The 22817-nt window shown below is 30.4% G+C and overlaps 3 protein-coding genes across 6 annotated transcripts; 2 read left to right on the top strand and 1 right to left on the bottom strand.

Annotated features, from left to right (window-relative positions):
- The first annotated feature begins 5517 nt into the window (after window positions 1-5517).
- Window positions 5518-6594, top strand: LOC137826733 (uncharacterized). Its single transcript, XM_068632846.2, has 3 exons — window positions 5518-5713; window positions 5797-5849; window positions 6180-6594. The coding sequence occupies exons 1-3, from the start codon at window positions 5623-5625 to the stop codon at window positions 6297-6299; spliced, it is 264 nt and encodes an 87-aa protein (XP_068488947.1). The 5' UTR covers window positions 5518-5622; the 3' UTR covers window positions 6300-6594.
- Window positions 6595-9019: 2425 nt separating this feature from the next.
- Window positions 9020-14150, top strand: APG7 (ThiF family protein). Of its 4 annotated transcripts, none has more exons than XM_068628686.2 (14): window positions 9020-9329; window positions 9507-9724; window positions 9818-10009; window positions 10105-10159; window positions 10272-10366; window positions 11045-11234; window positions 11338-11437; window positions 11584-11728; window positions 11815-11973; window positions 12073-12261; window positions 12443-12634; window positions 12749-12864; window positions 13000-13156; window positions 13810-14150. In XM_068628686.2, exons 1-14 carry the CDS (start codon window positions 9209-9211, stop codon window positions 13981-13983), a joined length of 2103 nt encoding a protein of 700 aa, XP_068484787.2. In that variant the 5' UTR covers window positions 9020-9208; the 3' UTR covers window positions 13984-14150. The 4 variants fall into 4 exon arrangements, with proteins under 4 accessions (XP_068484787.2, XP_090153393.1, XP_090153394.1 ...); XM_090297268.1 differs by having other exon boundaries at window positions 9075-9329; window positions 11604-11728; XM_090297267.1 differs by lacking the exon at window positions 10272-10366 and having other exon boundaries at window positions 9068-9329.
- Window positions 14151-14626: 476 nt separating this feature from the next.
- Window positions 14627-21785, bottom strand: SCPL40 (serine carboxypeptidase-like 40). The gene is made up of 7 exons (XM_068628790.2): window positions 21070-21785; window positions 18847-18954; window positions 18353-18627; window positions 16849-17100; window positions 16101-16309; window positions 15900-16005; window positions 14627-15067 (listed from the first exon to the last, which is right to left on the bottom strand). Exons 1-7 carry the CDS (start codon window positions 21446-21448, stop codon window positions 14906-14908), a joined length of 1491 nt encoding a protein of 496 aa, XP_068484891.1. The 5' UTR covers window positions 21449-21785; the 3' UTR covers window positions 14627-14905.
- Window positions 21786-22817: the final 1032 nt, after the last annotated feature.

Here is a 22817-nt window from a genome sequence, read left to right as displayed (position 1 = left end):
ATGTGGAAGCTGACACAATTACCAAAAGGTAAGAAGGCAATTGGGTGCAAATGGGTATTTGCAAAGAAAGAATGATTTCCTAATAAAGAAGATGTTCACTACAAGGCAAGGTTGGTTGCTAAAGGCTTTGCTCAGAGGGAGAGAATTAATTATAATGAGGTATTTTCTCCAATTGTTAAACATTTCTCCATTCGAATTTTGTTGGCCTTGGTAGCATAGTTGAATTTGGAGCTTGCTCAACTTGATGTAAAGACCGCGTTCCTACCCGGTGATTTAAAGGAGGAAATCTATATGACTCAACCAGAAGGATACAAGGTTGATAGTAAAGAAGATTGGGTTTGTAAACTTAGCAAATCGTTGTACGGACTGAAACAATCTCCGAGATAGTGGTGCAAACGATTTGATAAGTTCATGAAGGATCAGAAGTACAAGAGAAGCAAATATGATCACTGTGTGTATTTGCGCAGACTTGAAGATGGTTCCTACATTTACTTACTCTTATATGTTGATGATATGCTGATTGCAGCAAAGAGCCAAGTTGAGATTGACAAGTTAAAGGCTCAGTTGAGTAAAGAGTTCGAGATAAAGGATTTGGGGGGAAGCCAAGAAGATTCTGGGCATGGAGATAAACAGGGACATGGAGAGGGGAAAACTTTGGCTGTCACTAATTCTTGGACATCCATACATAGTCAGGAACACGATAGTGTACTTGATGATGGTAAAAGGTTGCATGATTTAATTGAGGTTCACAGTTCAGTTTTTTTTACCCATACAAAGGAAAGTCGATGGCTCTCAACACTTCTATGTGCCAATACTAACAAGGTTTGATTGGTTTAAATTGTATTTAACTATTTATATCAATGCTTAACACGTGATCCACATTTTTAAATGAAGCCGAGATAATCGTGTTTAGGTTATAATCTTATTTTTGTTAATTTTAACCTTCTTTGTTTTGAGGAATGCTAGGCTAATTCCTCGTTATTGAGAAAATAATGATTATTAAATTATACACAATTCAATTATTGTACGTCATTATACGTAATTAATTCTTGGATATAAAGTTAAGAATTTTATATGGAATAGTCTTACAACAACCAAAGACGTGGAGTATTATGCGTGTTTTGCCTTCTCTAAACTTGAATGCCTTATTTCCATGAAATGTCTTATCCTTGGAACTAGCACACTTGGATGACAGGTTGCATGCATACTTATGGTGAGTGTTAAGCAAATCTTATTGTCATGCTTATGGTGAAGGTTAAGCAAATCTTATTGTCATGCTTATGGTGAAGGTTTAGGATTTATGATTTAAGGTTTAATTTGTCATAACCAAAAAAAAGTTCTCTTCAAAACATGGGATGTTCGAAAAATAACTCTAGTTGGCACACTTGGATGACAGGTTGCATGTATGCTTATGGTGAGTGTTAAGCAAATATTATTGTCATGCTTATGGTGAAGGTTTAAGATTTATGATTTAAGGTTTAATTTGTCATAACCAAAAAAAAGTTCTCTTCAAAACATGGGGTGTTCGAAAAATAACTCTAGTTGACAATGACAGGGTGGCTATGTCTAACCCATTGAGTCAGCCTCTTTATACTTTGAATGACTGTCTTAATTGAATGACTGTCTTAATGGTGGTGAATTTAAAGCTTACAATTGCTGTGAAAAGTCTCAAACAGATATTTTTAGCAGTGATAAATTATTAACTCACAAGACTTCTTTTGATGACAAATTATTATTTTTATCAGTAAAGAATAAACAAAATAAAACGAGACAGTATGTTTTGTCAAATTGCTATATTTGATGATCTTATTTTTTCCTTAACCTACCTTATTCGTTTTCAAGACGCAAAAGGTATTGTTATGTGCCAATACTAACAAGGTTTGATTGGTTTAAATTGTATTTAACTATTTATATCAATGCTTAACACGTTATTCACATTTTTAAATGAAGCCGAGATAATCATGTTTAGGGTTATAACGTTATTTTTGTTAATTTTAACCTTCTTTGTTTTGCGGAATGCTAGGTCAATTTCTCGTTATTGAGAAAATAATGATTATTAAATTATACACAATTCAATTATTGTACGTTATTGTACGTCATTATACGTAATTAATTCTTGGATATAAAGTTAAGAATTTTATATGGATTAGTCTTACAACCAAAGAAAGATGTGGAGTATTATGCATGCTTTGCCTTTTCTAAACTTGAATGTCTTATTTCCATGAAGTGTCTTCTTCTTGGAGCTGGCACAGTTGGATGCTAGGTAGCACGCATGCTTATGGGGAGTGTTAAGCAAATCCTATTCTCATGCTTATGGTGAAGGTTTATGGTTTATGGTTTAAGGTTTAATTTGTGATAAACAAAAAAAAGTTCTCTTGAAGACATACAAGCCACAACTTCAATGCTGAAATTGTTAATTCTTCATCTGTTGATAAGCCAGTAAATGATGCAAATGGAAAGCATAGATTGTACTGTTATTTCTGCAGTGATGTTGTTGCGCCAACCGACGTAATTTTCGTGTTGTATTGGGTGTAATATTTGAACTAATGTAAACTAAAAGTATTATAACTAATTCATAATGGCTTTCTGCAGTCAACATCCAACCGCACTTTGGACCAACAATGTACGGTGACCCAACCAGGGCTGGCTCCTATTGCGTCGGCCCTTGCAGCCGAACTTCTGATTGGGATTTTGCATCATCCTCAAGGGTAATTCAGAAAACATTTTTTTATATACAAGGAGAATTTTGAAGCATTACAATAGAGTCAAAGAAGAAATAATTCTAAGTGTTTTGCTTTATTTATCCGTAACGAAACTCAGATATCAACTATACCTTTACAGGATATTTGCTACCGAACAACAGCGTATAGCTACCGAACAACCTCTCGGAATTTTACCTCATCAGATTCGCGGCTCCCTTTCTCAATTTTCTCAAATGACCCTTGCCTTTTGCATCATCAGGAGTATTATGCATACTTTGCCTTTTCTAAACTTGAATGCCTTATTTCCATGAAGTGTCGCACGCATGCTTATGGTGAGTGTTAAGCAAATCCTATTGTCATGCTTATGGTGAAGGTTTATGGTTTTGATTCACATTTTTAAATGAAGTCGAGATAATCGTGTTTAGGTTATAACCTTATTTTTGTTGATTTTAACCTTCTTTGTTTTGTGGAATGCTAGGTCAATTTCTCGTTATTGAGAAAATAATGATTATTAAATTATACACAATTCAATTATTGTACGTCATTATACATAATTAATTCTTGGATATAAAGATTTTATATGATTTAGTCTTACAACCAGAGATGTGGAGTATTATGCATGATTTGCCTTCTCTAAACTTGAATGTCTTATTTCCATGACTAGCGGAATGGTGAGGCAAGTTCTATAACAGCCGTGGTTTGCTTGATAGGGAGGACATCACCTATGAAGATTCAGAATTGTATGCTTTTAGTTGAGTAATTCTATGCTTTTAGTTTTCTTGTTTGTAATTGTGTAATTGAAATTTGTATAACGGTTGGGACACGTGTCCCATTTTTATTCATTAATTCTGATAAAAAAAAATTGTACGCAAATATTAGTAGTTAATTTGATAATGATATAATCTTTTAATTATGATTAGTGGATCACTACATACTTAAGTTGTAATTTGGTGAATTAGTCTTTCACCAGCAAAGATGTGGAGTATATATGGATTTTTATTTTAGGGTTTGACTTTTTTATATATTTTATTAATAAAAAAGTAAACTTTATTGCAAATATTAATTATTGAATAAATTTAACCTATACAAATATTTTAATAAAATAAAATAATATTTAATAATAAAACCAAATTTTAATAAAAAAATATACATTTATTTATAATAAATAAATTATATAATAATAATTATTATTATAGATATAATAATACTATTTATATTTAATAGAAAATAATTTTCTAATTAGAATATTTAAATTTATGAATATTTAAATTATTTATTTTTATATATATTCAAAATTACATGTAAATTATTTTTTATGAAGTAACTTGTAATTTTCAAAACTAATTATTTAACTATATCGGATTATATTAGTAATAATTTTAATTCATCCAAATTTAGACAAGAATACTTAATGTTTGATTACTTTATTTCCTTAAAAATAAGGATAAATTTATAATTTTACATTTTACGTCTTTAAAAAAAAATACTCTCACAACATCATATCATCTTTTTATATATATATATATATATATATATATATATATATATATATATATATATATATATTTATTTTTTTTTTTTTTTTTTTTTCTTGTATTCATATTTTTTGATGACTTTGATTTTATTTAAATAATAAATAAGATAGAATAAACATATAATTAAAATTAATTGTTCAACCAATATGATTATCATACAAAATAAATTATATAGTATAAAATAAAATATGACCTACCACAATAATCTAGAAGGAAGAAAACTAGCTCAATTTAAAAAAACATTAATCTTCTGCATCATCACAGTTTACGCGGGGTGAGCTTAAGCGAGTCGGTTAGTTGAATTATTGAGGACTGTGAGCCAGTCAATATGATTCGCCCTGCAAGGTCATTCTTACATTAATTTTTCTTTTAAATAGAATAAAATAAAATAAATATCACATTACATTAATGAATAAGTGAGGTATGTTTTTTTTTTTAAAAAATAATTATTATTTTTTTATTTACGTGAATCAGTACTAAGATTAATAGTGATTTTCAAAATATATACAATTATTATTTATTATTTAGTAACTATTAATTCATTTCAATTTATCATTATCGTTCCGTGTCTTAAATATATGACACTCGAATAAAGTTTATATATAATTAATAATAAATCTAGAATAAAATAAAACATATATCACCTGCCAACTTTTATTTGTTGATTTATTTTTATGAATTTCTATTAAATTCATAATATTGACAAGGAAAGATTATAAATTTGGTAAGAATCTATAAAAATAAAATCTTATACATTCAGTTATAATTGTTTTATTTTATTATATATCAATAAATTAAATGTAATACTTGGTGGTGTATAAGATATATTGTGACAAAAAAGTCAATAATATTAATCATCAGGTAAAAAAATATAGTAAAGTAATTACGAGTAAAATACTTAGATTTAAATGAAAATTTATCATGAGTGGTAATGTTTCACATTTAAATAGGAAATTTTAAAAGTTTAAGTATGAATTAAGTTTTTATACTAGATGAAAATAAACTATATAAAAAGAAAGATTAATAAATTTATTGTTTGAATGTTTTGAATTGAATATGTATTATGTAAATTAATTCATAACGTGCTAATTTTTTGCGGTATTTTTTTTTTATCAAAGAACGATATTAATGAAAAGAAATTAATATTTTTTTAATGACTAATTCCTAAATTTTTAAGCGATAAAACATAATTAATTTTATAATTTTTAAGATTAAAAAATAATTATTTGAAAAATAACCAATTTTATCAGCATTTTAGATTAGCGTGAAAAGTTCAGATTCCCGAAAATCAAATTTAAAATGTGTATGCAGTGTCACAGCCATAAAAAAAATTCCCAAACCAATTGCACTTAAAACCCTAACCCTAAAATCAGACGCTGAGAAAAATGACGCAGAAGGCGAATCTTTTCAAGGGTAAAGCCAAGAAAAAATCGATTCCTCCCAATCGTCATGGGAAAGCTCCTGTTAATCGCAAAGGTTTTACCGTTTCCCACGTTTGATTTTTTCCCCCTTCTAGTGTAAGATCTTTTGCAATAATCTCTTACCGTTTTTCTTCGCAGGAAAGAGATTCGTGAAGCCATCCAAGGTCACAAAGGAAATGGATGCTGATCGTGTAAGCCTCTTTACTCATCTCAGTTTTTATCTTCTTGGTGTTCATAGTTCTGAGAACTTTATGTTCTGAATGGTATGCTTTGTGCTGGGGTGAGGATGCTTGTTTAACAGCAAATTAGGGTTTTCTCGAAATTGCTTTTCATAATTTTTCTCTGTTTCTAAGTGATCATTAGAACGATTATATCACACTTTGATGGTTTTTGTGGATGGACCTTTTTTATACTGTTTCTTGGGATAGTTTAATGGGCATTTTGGTGTGTTTATCTTCTGGGAAATTGTTGGTAAATGTTGAATTTCTTTACTAAGTTGGGTTCAATTTGTGTTAATCTAGGAGGTTAGCAAATTCATTAATCAGTGCAATGAGATCAAAGCTGCAACTCTGGCAACAAAGGATGGTGGCCAACTAGGCATCATTAAGCATCCATCAGAGCAACCAAGTGGTGCTAAATGAATTGGTAATTATGAGTGAAACACAGATTCTTGTCATAGCTGAATGTATCTTATGTATGGTGCATTGTCTTAGAGTCTTTTTTAGTTATAAATTGTAAAATCAATTTTGATAGTTTCACCTTGCTGGAGTACTTTTGGGTGTGTGTGAATTGCTCTGTCTTTTTTCCATTCTTTTGCTAGTTGGTTGCTGGTTACTGGTAATTTGGGAAATTGTAGTGATCATTAGATTTCATGTCTGTGGTAACTGAGGAAGTTTTACTTTTATCAATTCAACAAAGGTGATGACTTCCATTTAACCTATTATATGAAAGCTACATTCATACAAGTTGATGATTGTAAAAGTAGCATGTGAACTTAAGTTCTGAAAGAAAAGGAGGAAGAAGGTTTCATGGTGGACTGGTTGGCTCTTGTGTAATTTTTTATTTATTTAAGATTCTTGGTTGTTTAATTTTGTTTGAAAAATGAAACTTTTATTGATCAAAACCTCATTGATGGGGAATTTCTTGGTTGCTTAATTTGGTGACTGAGAGATTATGTATGATCTTTTGCATGAATTTGAAAAATTAAAAAAAAGGATTTAATGTTAACTTGCTTAAAATGTGAAATTTGATTTATTTTAGTTGTTAATCCCAAACCTTTCTTCACCATCATGAAAGTAACAAGAATTTAGATAGGTAATGTGACTGTGGAGAGGAAAATAAATAAGAGGTTAATACACTGAGATTATTGGTGAAAAAAGTTATCTACTTTGATCTAATTTGGATTACAGCATTTTTTATTTGAAGTTAAAAAATAATAGAATTATATAATAAAAAATTCAACAGCATGAATCCAACATTTCTTTTTCTTAAAATAAATTCAATCTGCTCCATAAGACACATAGCTTTTTTGGATTTTGGATTTAAAATAAATCTTAATCATAAAATAAAAAAGTAAATAAATTCAGCTTTGCTCGTATCTTCTCTTCATAATATCAGGAGTTTGAACTTGCAACTAATAAAAGAAAAAAGTTGATTTAGCTAAATATAAAAAAAAAACGAAGAGAAATCACTTTTATTGTATTGGATTAATGTTTTTTCATTAAAGAATTAAATACATTTTTATTCACTTAATTAAATTAAAAATATATTTCATTACCTTTTATTTTGAATTTTACTTTCAAATGATACACACAAAAAAAAGTAAATAGTGACATCAAAATATATTAATTTGTCAAAATAGTATTAATTATTTCTTTTATCATATTAAATATATTACATTAAAATATCATTTTTATCTGAAAATAAATGTTTCAACAACTTATATTTTAAATTAATATTAATTATTTATTTTAACGTGTTAAAAACACTACCTTAATAATTAACCTTTTTCTATAAAATTCCAAACTAAAAAAAACAAACAAACAATAAACTTGTCTATTAGTTTATTCTTTTTTTTGTCAAATTCTTTTTGTTTTAAAAAATTTAAAATCTGGTAAAATTTATCTTTCTTTTGCCTTCTTTTCATTTTCCAATAAATATTTATTCTCAGACGATTCTGTACTTAAATTAAAGAGTTAACGGGGAGAACAATTAAAGAAAGGTTAACCAGAATGAAGTTAAAATATTTAGTGATCTGAAAATTGTTTTAGTAATTACCAAATGATGGAATAATCCAAATAAAATAAAATGTTAATGTAAGAATAAAATGGAAAAACATTTTTTACTAAAAAACGGTTTTAAAAAAGAAAAATCTTCTTATATAAGTATATGTATAGATTATTAATGGATATTAAGTATTATATATGATCCAAATTTTCTATTTTTAAGAAAAAAAATAATGTAATTTAACCATTAATATTAATAAAATAAAATTTTAAATTTATTAATTTTATAAAAAAATAAATTACATTGATAATGAGATATTTATGGAGTTTTACTTAAATCCCAAAGAATGAAAGTAATTATCTACCACACCACTTTCCAATTTAAACTTCAAATAATAAATCATGCAAATTTAACTATTCATATTACTAAAACTAAATTTTAAATTTACAAATTTTATAAAATAATAAATTATATTGATAGATATTTATGGAATTTTACTTAAATTTTTGTTATATATAAATAATAAAAATATAATATATTGCATGACATTTACTGTAATAAGAAAATATGAAAGAATAAAAACTATAATTTTAGAGATGAAGATATGAAAAAAAAAAATCTTCACGTGTTAAGGAGAGTTCAACCTATAATAAACCGTTACATTTAAAATTTGAACTTGATAACTGATTTCTACATATATTAGTTTAAAAAAAACAGTTACCAAAATTTATTGAAAAAAACACAACTTCTTTTTATTCAAAAATTTATTATTTATATTCCTGTTTTCTTAGTTTTATATCATAACAACAAATTAAAATTAGTGATTTATAAAGAAACAAATAACGTAATTGTTTTAATATAATTATATTTATTATGTTATAAATATAAATGTATTTAATATATATTTTTTATTGTAATTAAATAAAAGAGACAAGACTATATTGCATGATATTTAAAATTCCTTTAGCATGACATTTGGAAATATATCTATTATGTTTGCTACATTTATTTAGATAATTTATAAATTATATTTCTGTTAGTGTTAATATTATTTTTTTTTTGTTTTAAATTTATGTATACATAATCCAATTTTTACATTTTAAAATAAATTAATTAAGGGCAAAAAAGACTTTTCATAGTATTAGGTGCAAATCTGAATTCATCTGGTGCAACAGAAAAAAAAAAAAACTATGGACCAAGTTTCTTTCTTGACGCCATTGAATCCTTGAACAGAACCAGTTCTGCTGAAAATTGAAGAATTGAAATCGGTTAGAAAATCGTTGAAGTGGGACCAACGAAGCAGCGACAGATCTCCGATCAAACTATGGAGCCTTTGCTGCAATTCGCACCGATGCAGAGCTCCGTCGACGAGGGTTTTTGGCACCGATTGTCTTCTTTGAAGCTTAACAAACTTGGCATAGACGATTCTCCAATTCATATATTCGGTTCATCTCTTTACTCTAATCTTTACACGTCAACATAGTTATTTTTGTCTTTGTTTTTAGAAGATTGTGAAAGAATATGCATATTTTGTATTGATCAGTTTCTTCAATGTGAATGTGACGTTTGATGAATTGTATGCATTAGGTTCATTCATCTTACAATGCCCTTCTTGATTGCAGGCTTTTATGCACCTTGCTCTCACACTCAAGTATCAAATCCTTTAACTCTTTTATCTGAGTCTTTACCTTCTGAATTGAGCGAGGCATCGTTAATTCCTGAACCGAGCCGCGGCAATCGGAACAAGTGCTCTGTTCCGGGAATGCTTTACAATACAAATACTGTGGAGAGCTTCCATGCACTTGATAAGCATGAGCTCTTGAAGAAAGAGGCAACAAAGGTAGACACAGTTTTTCAGTCATTTAGAGAAGATAAATTGAATTGAAATGTTTTTATCTCACTTGAGTTTGTCCTTTTGCTGTTGTTAAATTAGATATGGGATGATATTCTAACTGGAAAAGCTGTGGAGGACTGTTCGGTACTTGGGAGATTCCTGGTTATTTCTTTTGCTGACCTGAAAAAGTGGACTTTCAACTACTGGTTTGCTTTCCCTGCTCTCATGCTTGATCCTCCTGCAACTGTGGTTAATCTGAAGCCAGCTTCTCAGTGGTTCAGCATAGCTGAGGTAATCTGTGTTTCATTATTCTCAACCCAACTCATTTGTTTGATTATAACTTTATGTTTGTTGATTTTAACTTTCTTTGTTTTGTGGAATGCTAGGCTGAATCCCTCTCTGCAGCCTGTAACGAGTGGCGAAGCTCAAAATCAACATCAGGTATAAATTTCTTAATTTTCTTAAAAAGCGCATGGAAGTAACCTAATTAATCCATTCTGTCATTTTTTTTTTAACTTGGTGTGCTTTGCCTAATAATAAAAAAATGTGGCAGATGTTCCATTCTTTTTAGTCACCATAGATCAAAAGTCATGTGCTACTGTCAGGCTTCTGAAGGACTGGGAAGCTTGTCAAGGCAATGCTAACAAGGTCTCCTACTTCAACACCGGTTATAATAGATAATTAAAAGTTTAATTGATTTTTGGTTCTTCTAGTTTGGACATCGCCCAACTTTAGACCCCCAATTTTGTTTTTGAGGTAATCAAGTCTATAATTTTGAAGTTAAGAAAATTTAGTCTCCTTGGTGATTTTCTTCTATTTTAAAGACTCGTATTGTTAAGTTACTATTTATCTTAATATTTCGGGTGTTTATGAAGGCTTTTTATATGAAATGTTTTTAATAGTTTAGAAGTAAGAAATGTGGTTGAACTTGTAAAACTTAAATGATTTTTTAAGATACAAGATTATAGTATGAAGATAAGTTTTTGTTTGCAAATTTTTATATTTTTGGTGTAATGCAGTGTTTGGTTGATAAGTTTGATTACTAAGATGATTTAACTGATTCAATTTGTAATGATCTTAAAGTAAAAAATGAGAGTATGATGATTTTAGGTAGAATAGAGTTGCCTAAGGGACCAAATTTTCTTAGTTTTATAAATAGTGGGAGTACATTAGCATGAAAATTGGGGAACCAAAATTGCATACAAGCCAAACTAGAAGGATCGAAAGGGTAATGAAGGCATAGTTAAATGTAGTCTTTGTAAAAGTTCTTTTTGAATGTGAAACCATAGATGTCCTTTCATGAAATTTACCAGTTTCTATTGGCAGATCCTTTTTGGATTTTATGATCCATGTCATCTCCCAAATAATCCTGGATGGCCTCTCCGCAACTTCTTAGCACTTATTTCTGTGAGGTGGAATATCAACTCAGTTCAATTTTTCTGCTACAGAGAGAACCGTGGTTTTGCAGATATGAAGTTGTCTCTCGTTGGTGAAGCATTGATAACAGTTCCACAAGGTAAAGTTTCATTGATAGTGTATTGTGTAACTACTAATTGCTTATTGATATGCCTTTGTATTTTTTTTGTTCGGTTTCTAACTCGGAAGAAGTAACTAAATAGGGTGGAAAGACACGGTGCCTAGTGCAGTTGGATGGGAACTTAATAAGGGTAGAAAATCTTCTAGGTGTATAAGTCTTGCACAGTCCATGGATCCAACCAGGTTAATGCCTGCATTTTTCTCCCTGATCTCTCTTCTCTTTCCCTCGCACTTGTTCCTTCTTTACATTCCTAAAATGCCTTCTTATTTTTTGTGTATTTCTATCGTTTTGTTTTGTATTATTGGTTTTAATTTCTTTTTTCATTCAGATTGGCCATATCTGCTGCAGATTTGAATTTAAAGCTCATGAGGTGGCGTGCTTTGCCTTCTCTAGACTTGAATGCCTTATCTTCCATGAAGTGTCTTCTCCTTGGAGCTGGCACACTTGGATGCCAGGTCGCACGCATGCTTATGGTGAGTGTTGAACAAATCCTATTGTCATGCTTATGGTGAGGGTTTATGGTTTAATTTGTGATAACCGAAAAATCGTTCTCTTGCAGGCATGGGGTGTTCGAAAAATCACTTTAGTTGACAATGGCAGGGTGGCTATGTCTAACCCATTGAGGCAGTCTCTTTATACTTTGGACGACTGTCTTAATGGTGGCGAATTTAAAGCAACAGCTGCTGTGGAAAGTCTCAAACGGATATTTCCAGCTGTGGTAAATTATTAACCCATAACACTTCATTTGATGCTAAATTACTAAATCTGATAATCCTATTCTTCCCTTAAACTACATGCATTTTGTTTTTTTTTTCAGGATGCAGAAGGAATTGTTATGGCTATACCAATGCCTGGACATCCCATACACAGTCAGGAACACGATAGTGTACTTGAAGATTGTAAAAGGTTGCGAGATTTAATCGAGGCTCACGATTCAGTTTTTTTGTTGACTGATACAAGGGAAAGTCGATGGCTCCCAACACTTCTTTGTGCCAATACTAACAAGGTTGTATCAGTTTAGGGTTTAAAGTTTAGAGTTTAGGTTGTATTTAACTAATGATATCAATGCTTAACACACGATTCACATTTTAAAATGAAGCGTATATTGTGATCATTATCCAATCTGTTGTTTGATTCAGTATCCTTAACTAATATGCTTCTGTATCTTTTTATTCCTCAACTTGCAGATTACCATTACTGCTGCACTAGGGTTTGATAGTTTCTTGGTTATGCGCCATGGAGCTGGTCCTTTAAGTCCTGCCCACAACTTCAATGCTGAAATTGTTAATTCTTCGTGTGTTGATAAGCCAGTAAATGATGCAAATGGAAAGCATAGATTGGGCTGTTATTTCTGCAGTGATGTTGTTGCACCAACCGATGTAATTTTCCTGCTGCATTGTGTGTGATATTTGAACTAATGTAAACTAAATGTATTATAACTAATTCATGATGGTTTAATTCATGATGGTTTAATTCATGATGGTTTTCTTCAGTCAACATCCAACCGCACTTTGGACCAACAATGTACGGTGACCCGACCAGGGCTGGCTCCTATTGCGTCGGCCCTTGCAGCCGAACTTCTGATCGGGATTTTGCATCATCCTCAAGGGTAATTCAGAAAACATTTTTTTATATACAAGAAGAATTTTGAAGCATTACAATAGAGAGCCAAAGAGGGAATAATCCCAATTGTTTTGCTTTATTTATCCATCACGAAACTCAGATATCAACTATGCCTTTACAGGATATTTGCAGTAGGGGACATTAACAATGCTGTCGACCGAGCTACCGAGCAACCTCTCGGAATTTTACCTCATCAGATTCGCGGCTCCCTTTCTCAGTTTTCTCAAATGACCCTTATCGGTTACTCCTCCTCCAGCTGCACTGCCTGTAGTCATACAGTAAGTCTAGTAGTTATTTGATAATGCTTCTTCTGCAATTAATAGGTTTTGTATGCTTTCCATTACCTCCAGTGATTAGGATGTGGTGCCTATAACCTGGGCATGAAACTGTGCTAACAAGATTTAGTGCTTAACTTTAGTTTAAGTAAATTTGAATTGTTAAAAGTTAAAAGAAGAATTATTTAGACCAAGGCCTTTTCTCAAATTTCTTCAAGCTTAATAGCTGGTTTAGTTTAAAACCATTAACATTAGTCAGATTCAATCAGTGCAAAGTTACATAGAGGAAAAAGTGGAATATGGAAATGGAAAAGGGAATTAGACAAATGGAGGGTGGATTTGAGATTGTAATCATCAAAATTATTAGTTCCAATTATTGAAATATTTTGTGTAATTTAACTGACAAACTCTCAAATGATCAATATGCTGGAATATGTTTACTAGTATAGTACTAGTGCTTGTTGTCCTCTCATTTGGATAGGTGCATGCTTCAAAGTTTAATGGATGTTTGTGAGGGTATGTTGTATAACATCATCAACATTTTATCCTTTATTATATATATTTATTTCTAAACTCGTCACATCAAGGGTTGTCTACACCTCCATGAGTTGTCAAACTATCATTTTCTTTTATTAAATTGCAACCATTCAATTCAGGTTGTATCAGAATATCGAAACAAAGGAATGGAGTTCATACTTCAAGCAATTAATCATCCTACTTACCTAGAGGATCTCACTGGGCTCACAGAGTTGATGAAATCAGCCACCTCGTTGTCATTGGATTGGGACAGGGAGATGGAAGATGAGGATGATGACTGTGTTGAAATTTAACAATCACTCAGTTGTACATAAACTAACTAATCTGCAATTTCTATGATTTTTTTACCTAAGGTTTTAGTACACCATACTGCCAAACCTTGTTAAAATGTACAAAACTGATTTCATGTAGTAACTGTATATTCATCAATGCCCGCAATTCGAGTTTATTATGCCTTTAACAGTCGGTAATTTCTTAACACGTTGCTAACCATTGTGATTTTCTTATTTTACAACACCATTATGATGACTATTATCTTATTCACCAGCTTTTGGCTGTAAGGGTGGAGGCTATACATCAACATCATGTTTGTTTCATCTTTGTTTTTTAAATTTTACTTTGCTCTATCTCTTTTTTTATTATTTGAAATTTAAGTGAGACTTTGACTGTTTCTTCTTGCACCTTCATATGTTCTTCTCTCACCTCCATAAATTTTTGGTATTCCAAAAATGTCTTTCTGTAGTATTTTGGATTACGTAATTCAAAAGTTTTTTTTCCAAATTCGTAATTAGCTTCTGGATTATGTAATTCGGAAGCCTTTTTTCAGATACACAATTAGTTTCTGGATTACATAATCCATAAGTCTTTTCGAATATGAGATTATCTTTCAGATTTTGTATCAAATCTCAGAAGAATCCTAGCAATAGTCGTATAATCTCTTCACAAAGTTGACTAGTGTAGTCTTTTCATTTATCACATGCTCAAATAAATATACTTTCTTTTTCTTTTAGTGCAATGAAGTTTGAAGGACGGAGAGGTTGCACCATTTACATCCTGCCATGTTCAACTTTTGGCTTGAGCTCATAATGATATTTACAACCTTACAAGATTCTCACCAATGAAAGATTGCCAACAAAAATAGACTCCAAGAAACCCAACTATAATTGAATTTATTTTCCTTCAAATGAAACATTGCTACAATGGGATTCCAATAAACTAGGCCTTTCTTTTGGGAGGACCTGGAAGAGGAGTACCGTCTAAGAAATATTTGATCAAAGTTAGGGCTCTTGCAGGTTGGTAACTTGGCACTTGATGCCCTGCTTCCCTCACTGTAGCTAATGTTAAGCCTCCCTTGTATACTTCTGCATAGCCACCAACCTGTCTCACACCAGAGTTCTTTTCAAAATGCTTTCTTATGATATAAAAGTATGATTAAAAATATTAAAGCAGCTACCACGCTTCATCATTATTCTTTCAATGCAATACGAGTCATTAGCTCTAATGCGTTTAGACGGATTAAAAAAAAATAAAATCTATTTTGTAAAGTTGAGTTAAGTTTAAAGTTTATTTTTAATATGGTATAATAAATATTTAGAATATATTCCATCAAAAGTATATTGGGTTTATCAATTCAGCATGTCATGACGTTGTTAGGATCTTATATAGACTTTTATGATCATGCCCTGTAAATGGATCTTTATGAGTCTCTAAAATGTCTTTTATAGTATGACCAATACCCAGTTGGTCCTATACATGTGACTCACTATCAAGAAAAGAATTACAATAACTAGATGTCTTTTATAGTATGATCAATACCCAGTTGGTCCTATACATGTGACTCACTATCAAGAAAAGAATTACAATAACTAGATGATGGTGTATAATATTAGTCAGCCATAAGCCTCCGGTTAGTGGATCTAATCTTTCATGAAAAGTAAGAAATTCTTCACATTTTGACGAATTCAAGGTGAAAAATGGAGTTGCTCCCTAAGCAAATCTCGAATAAAATTGAGTCAAAAGATCTCGATTTAGGATGAATTCATAGACTAACACATGAGTTGTAGTCTCGATGTGAGAGCATGTGTAGAAAATTACACATCGACAACAAATAATTGGATGCAAAATCTTATCATATAAATCGATTTTATAAGAATGAAAATTCAATTCTTAATAAATATTATGGGTGTGTAAGTAACTCTTTCTATATTACCTCTCCATGGGAAAACCAAGGGTGCCAAACAGTTTTAACGGGAAGCTCCATCTTCTTAATGGAATACTTGGTTGAAGTGATGGGAACCCTTCCATCTGTGTCACCACTGTACCAAAATGGAAAATTAGTTACTAGAAGATATAGGATTAGTTAATTGCAAGTTTTAAGAAAAACTATGTGAAGGGTGCATGAAGATCTTACCTGAAAATCCAAACCCTGAGGCTATTGTTGAGTAGTTCGTGTAAAATTGGAAGAACTGTGGAAGCACCATCTACCCACTTAGTAATGACATCGCTGCAGGGTTCCCAGTCATATTTGAGATTGGTGACATTGGCATGGAGAGCCTCTTGAACATCTTTCCTATTCATATATGCTTGCACATAATATTCGCTACATGGATCAGTCACAATCTGCAAAACAAAATACAAATGGAATCTATTATAGTGAACTTCATGCATCATCTTTGTTCCAACCTCAAATCCAAGTGATAATATCACTAGTGTCAATCACTGCATTTGAGCTATTGCCTGTTTTGGAAGTTGGTGCTCCATCATGATTTTTCCTTAAAAAGTACTTTGGTTGGTTGAGGGAGGAGGAGTATATAAACTGTATTTGGCCTTGACTCCTGAGTGATGTTGAACTATATTGGCATCGTATGTGGAAACGAAAATATGTCCCAAGCCCTTCAATTAGGGGAATCCACTCCCCTGAGATCTCAACTGGGGGGTTCGTTCCGGTACTGTAAATATCGCTCAAGAGTCAAGAGTCAACGCCAATAACAGTTTATATACTCCCTCTTCTCTCAACCCGTCGAAACGTTTTTTAAGGACAAAACCATCACAGAACACCAACTTTCAAAGTGGAGAATACCTCGAATGCAGTAATTGATCTAACGATGCTATTTCTTGAACTATAAAAAGAAAAAAAAAGAGTGAAATTGAATTCTTACAGAATATTGTTTTGGGCGGGGTGTGAGTTCGGTACTATTGCAGATTGGAGCATAAATATTGTATAAATCAATGTATTCAATATTATTCTCAACTTCTTCTTCTGCTGCTTCGCACTCACTTTTCTGAATCTTTGGTGAGGACTCGCAAGCATTATTGACAAAAGCTGCTTTATCTGAGATGATTGCATGGGTAGCAAGATAATCATACAGTCCTTGAGAGTCAGTTTCTTGGTTTATCACTGCATTCCCAATCTGTAAATGTCAAAAAACACTTATATGTTAGCCTTCTTCTATTATTCTAATAACAATTTCTCAACAAACATAATAACAATCCAAATCCTTTATCATTATTTGTTTTTTTATAGCATATGTAAGATTTAATTCAATTACTATATAATATATTACAATTCTCTAAAATTAAAGGATAATAGATAATCTTAACATCTTTTAATTATATAAGTATATATTTTTATACCAAGTATACTTAATAAAATATTGTTCTAGTCAACAAAGATGTCTCTTAACTAGAGTATTCAGTTTGATCACAAATAATAGTATGATTTCAGTCAAATTGTGTCATTTTTATATTTTACTACCTTTTTATCCTTTTGTATCTAATCTTGTTTTCAGTCTTTTAAATATTAAATGTTAATAACTCATTTTAGGATCAATTTTCATTATTTCAGTTATTATAATAACATGAAGAGAAAATAATGAAATTATTATATTGAATATTTATTATTATTTAAGATTGTTTTTATATCTACTTTTTATTCCTATTGGCAAGAACCTAAAAATTATTCAGACCCAACTATGATACCACAAGTATAAATTTTTATCTTTACTTTTTTTTATGTGACTTTAAGATTGTATATATTTCATTTTTCAAGAAATGGTAGCTATGGTGGCATAGTGAAGCAAATAATGGCTCTGCCCTGAGTGACCAATCCACAAAGTGTCACCACCACCCATCCTGAGTCAGGCCTTAAGGGACCACTAATCATATCTTCTCCTCACTCCACTAAGAATAAACTTTATAAGTTAATTATGGGATTCTTGATTGAGATAACATTATCTTAAAAAAGTATGCAATATAAATTTAATGGATAATGATACATTCATAACTCAAATTTTTTATACAATTCCATTATAACTATTATTTTAATATTCAAACTTATATTTTATATATATTTATTTCTAAATTTATCATTATACCAACTATTTAGAGTGGTTTCAATAGTTTCAATCCATTCAGAGTCATAAACTTAAACCCACCAAGGAGAAGTGGGTTGGTCCAGACCCAAAGTACCTTTTGAACCCAACTAATCCCAAACCCTTCTTCACCATCATCAAAGTAACAAGAATTTAGAAAAAGGCTATTCAACAAAACTATGACTAAAGTGAGATATAGGACTCATCAATTATATTCTAGACCTAATTAACACACAGGTCAATTAACAACTATTTGCATTTGAAAAACAAAAGGGAGGAATAATGCATATACCAAGATTCCTTTGAAGTTGATGATTGCTTTATTTGGTCTTTTGTTATGATAAAGAATGGTATGTGCAAGTTGAGGCACATAATGGCCAGCATAGCTCTCTCCGGCAATGAAGAAATCTCTGTTTTTATACTCTGGAAATCTCTCCAACCAATTCACCAAGAACAAATAATTATCTGCAGCTGTTTTCCTATCTCCATTGGTGTCATAATCTGTTGATTTGTTTGAATAGGAAAACCCTACTCCAGTAGGTGACTCCAGGAACAAAACATTGGCAACTTCAAAATCCAATTAAGCCACAAGTGAGATAAATTATTATGAAGTAAAATAAACTTTTAGATATTAGAACATTTCATGGTACATAAGTGATAAGTGGGTACAAATCTCATTTTATAAACTGATTTATGAAGTTATAAACTGATTTATGAGGTTGTGTTAGACTTAAAGTTAACTTCATAATAACCATCACTTTAGAAAGAGAATTGATTTTGGTATACCTCTGTTCCATGAAAACACATTTGTGTGTAGTGTTTTGCCATCACTGTTTACTCTGAAGGGTCCAAGTTCCTGCATTGCTCCATAGGCAAGAGATGAACATCCAGGACCTGAAAAGTTCAATCATAAAGAATTAAACCAAAATAATATGCAATTAGGCTAATTTATTTTCTTATTAGCTTCTTTAAACTCATGCTTGTTGTACATACAAAAAAGCATTTTTTTTTTTTTATCAGCACATAAAAAAAAATAGCATGATGTTACCCCACCATCTAAACAAGCAAATGGGTTCTAAAAACAATAATATATATATAATAATAATTTAAGAGTAATATATTTATGGATTACACTCACTTCACACTTAAATGAGTTATTATTTTAATATAATATAACATTTTACTCTAAAAATATAATTATTAAATAATTTTTTTTATTATTTACTGTATCAAATTAACTTTATTCATAGTTTAACTTGTATAAATTGGTATTATACTTTTTAAGTGGAAATTACCATTTTAAATTTCGTATCAAAAACAGGATTTGACTTATATTCAAAATTTAGTTTTTCGGAAAAACGAATAAAGTTTTTGCATTTTTCTATTGAGAAAATAAATAAATATATTTAACTAGTTAAGTTAGTTTATACTTAAAGCCAATAAATATTTATGTTACTAAAAAAATCATTGTAGGGCTAGTTTTTAAGATGGTTACAATAAATGCAAAAATCGTCTAGAAGCTTGAATTATGGGATTTGAATAGCTTGTATCAAGGAATCCACTTGTTTATGATCGATCATCACTGAGAAATATTAACCATTTATTATTTATCAGAATGATATAATTAGTGAATAGAATAATTATGACAGCTCAGATCTCTCTCTCTCCACGAACTGTTCATTAACAATAATTTTTGTCGGCACATTGATTTAAACAGTTCAATAACCTAATTAATGTTTACATAACAATTCATCTAATTGTAAGGAACATAGGAGTCGTGTAAAACAATTAACTGTGATAATTTCATTTAAAAGATAATTTTAAATAACCTTAGAATATCGACTACAGATAAAATCATTTCATGGTATAGAGATAAAAATATGTCCTAGTATATAAGAGACTGTAAATTTTATTTGATAAGTCAGTTTTATAAAATTAAATTTTAATACAAATTTATAATGTGTATCTATCGTGTTATCTGTTATTGTGTTTCATGTTATTCGGTTTGGTTTGGACTACTACTATAAATATAGATATATAGTGATGAAGGATATTGATGTTTTGTTGAATGAGTTCACGTGATCTTAAATTAAGTGGGCTCAAAGTAACTTCCAAATAATGAAGTTTTTATATTGTGTGTGGTTATAAGTATTTTGATGTAGGGTTGCTGGCACATTTGGAGCAATTGGTATAGTCATCTTAATTGACTCATATACATCACTTTCAATAAAATCAATAATTTGTTGACAAGAAAGGCACAGAAAACACTCATTGCAAAGAAAAAAGGGAGTGATGGAGGGAAAAGTCTTTGTAGGATGAATTTAGCAAGCATCTTAAACCAGATTCTTATGAATTTTGTTTGGCATTTTTTGTTTGAATGCAAACTGATGTGTTCCTTAAAATAGCATGAATTGGAGGCAGAAAGACATTTACATGTGCATGCGTGTATACACAATCACTCACACACACTTATACTCTATTTAACATTGACACGAACACGAAATAAACATTATTTTTACATGTGTAATTTTTAAAATGTAAGACATAAATATACGAATTTATATATCATATTATTATAAATTATATAAATTGACTATTAAGATTTACGTGAATAAATATGATTTCGATAGTTGGTTTAAAATAATTAGTTTTTTATTTTTATAATCATGATAAAAACTTATACAATAAATTTGTGTTTTTAAAAAATTACTGTATTTGTTTTTTTTTTAAGTTGTGTTGAAACTGTGTTAAAATTATCAAAAATTAAAAAGTACTTTTTGAATTAGACACTTCAAAAACACATGTCATACGCGTATCAGTGTCAGTGTCCGATATGTGTCTGTCAGACAGAACATCATTTAATAAGTGTGTCTAAGCTTCCTTGATACCTTAGACTAAAGGGTGTAACATACAAAATTAACAGAGCTTTCATGTTTGAGTGCATAACACACTTCATGAGTGAAAACAAGTGAGCAACAAAGAATCAGATCTAAGATTGGTGTTGCTTACCTCCATTGAGCCAAAGAAGAAGAGGGAGTGTGTGTTTAGAACGTTGAGCTTCAACAAAGTAATAATAGAAGGCACGACCAGCACTTTTATCCACAGTCACATACCCTCCATACTGAGAAAAACTCACTTGGGGTTGCCCTGGAAGCCTTCCAATTCTATCTTTCTCTTTCAGACCCTCTTGAGAATCAACAATGCCATCAACAACAACCTCCTCAACCTCAAACTCACTCCTACCACTTTCTGAATTTTCTCTCAAAAACTTGGACTTTTGCAGTTTGTTAAGAGCTTGAAGTTGCCTATTTGCAGAGGTTTCAGCCACAAAGAGTGAAAGAGTGAGAAGGGATAGAAGAAGGACACTGGGGGTGCTTGGTTTGCCCATTGTGTCTTTCTGTGGAGAATCAGTGAGAAGTGTGGGAAATATATTGGGAGTTTGAGAATGGTATGGGCTTATAATAAGCCAAAAAGAAGCTAGTTGTTTTGTGTCACCATGTCACTATAATATCATGTTGAACTTGGAAGAATAAGTGCTTTAGATTTTTGAAGTTGCAAGAACCAAAAGAAGGGTTGAGGGTAAGATTGAGCACCCCAAAATTGATATGATTAGCATGTGGGCCAAACTGAACCTTCAGAGGTTCCTTCTCCTTAGCCACCAATTGTGTTAGGCCACATGATTGGATCTTAGGAGTACAATTTTATTTCAGTGGCACAAGCAAACTAGAGAATGAAAATTATAACACACTACTACTAGTTTCTAAATTGGTACTTGAAAAAATAATAATGATAAAAAAATTATAATATTACATTCATTATCATATTAGTAAATTAAATAGATTGACATCATTCTTGCAGGTAGATCTACAATAAATAAGAAATAAAATTAAAAATTAGATGTAATAATAAATGAAAATAAAAGTAAAAATTAAATAAAACAATAACAATTCACTTAAGATTTAAACTATTTACTAGTAAAGTAAAAAATAAAATATAGTCATATGATTATATGCATATGTTCCATTTTTACTTTAAAGCTCATTATATTATTTAATTAAAAATTGAAAATAAACAATTGATTAACTATTTTAATTATTATACTAGATAATGAAAATTATAACACACTACTACTAGTTCCTAAATTGGTATCTAATTAAGTTTTAGATATTAATTATTTAGAATTTGTTAGTTAAAACATTAATAATTGATTAAATACTAATTTAAAAACTACTTATTAATAATAAAAACTAATTTAGATACTTATTTTTTTTTTTAATTTTTAAAATAATCTCTAATTTAATTAAATAATTTTTTAGTAACACCACTAAAATTACCTGCATAAATATTTTACTAAAGAAGATTAACTTTGATGAGTGGAAGATTCTTATCAGTATTATTATGTTGGTATGTTCCCTAAGGCTAATTATGGGTTAATTTGGCAAGGAGAAGAATTGGGTTATTGCAAGAGAATGTCAAAAAGGAAACAAAAGTGACAAAAGGAAGAAATTAAAATGTGTTAACCCTTTTCTGGTATCTAATGATAACTATTCAACTTTGGAATCACTTTATTAAATTTAGGGTTAGGATAATAATTGTGCCCATTTATTGACTTTTTTAAGGGTCTCATAATACTGATTTGCTTGACATGATTTGTGTAAATTATGAAAATGGGAATAGAAAAGACACAGATTCAAATTGGTGAATCATAAGTGATGCACATGCCAACTAAACCCCATTAAAATAAAACACAGATAAGG

This window comes from Phaseolus vulgaris, chromosome 11 (assembly GCF_051622355.1).
Source record: "Phaseolus vulgaris cultivar YP4 chromosome 11, ASM5162235v1, whole genome shotgun sequence".
Classification (NCBI taxonomy): Eukaryota; Viridiplantae; Streptophyta; class Magnoliopsida; order Fabales; family Fabaceae; genus Phaseolus; species Phaseolus vulgaris.
Note: the sequence above shows the minus strand (reverse complement) of the source record. Positions and strands in the feature narration are given on the sequence as shown.

What these genes read in the sequence shown, in the direction of transcription:
- LOC137826733 (XM_068632846.2), top strand. Translation starts at nt 5,623, where the DNA reads ATGACGCAGAAGGCGAATCTTTTCAAGGGTAAAGCCAAGAAAAAATCG. An exon ending in AGCTCCTGTTAATCGCAAAG is followed by an intron (nt 5,714 to 5,796) that starts GTTTTACCGTTT and finishes TTTTCTTCGCAG; the next exon opens with GAAAGAGATTCGTGAAGCCA. An exon ending in AGGAAATGGATGCTGATCGT is followed by an intron (nt 5,850 to 6,179) that starts GTAAGCCTCTTT and finishes GTGTTAATCTAG; the next exon opens with GAGGTTAGCAAATTCATTAA.
- APG7 (XM_068628686.2), top strand. Translation starts at nt 9,209, where the DNA reads ATGGAGCCTTTGCTGCAATTCGCACCGATGCAGAGCTCCGTCGACGAG. An exon ending in TGAAGAAAGAGGCAACAAAG is followed by an intron (nt 9,725 to 9,817) that starts GTAGACACAGTT and finishes TTGTTAAATTAG; the next exon opens with ATATGGGATGATATTCTAAC. An exon ending in AGGTCGCACGCATGCTTATG is followed by an intron (nt 11,729 to 11,814) that starts GTGAGTGTTGAA and finishes GTTCTCTTGCAG; the next exon opens with GCATGGGGTGTTCGAAAAAT.
- SCPL40 (XM_068628790.2), bottom strand. Translation starts at nt 21,448, where the DNA reads ATGGGCAAACCAAGCACCCCCAGTGTCCTTCTTCTATCCCTTCTCACT. An exon ending in CTCAGGGTTTGGATTTTCAG is followed by an intron (nt 16,006 to 16,100) that starts GTAAGATCTTCA and finishes ATTTTGGTACAG; the next exon opens with TGGTGACACAGATGGAAGGG. An exon ending in CTTGGTTTTCCCATGGAGAG is followed by an intron (nt 15,068 to 15,899) that starts GTAATATAGAAA and finishes GGTGTGAGACAG; the next exon opens with GTTGGTGGCTATGCAGAAGT.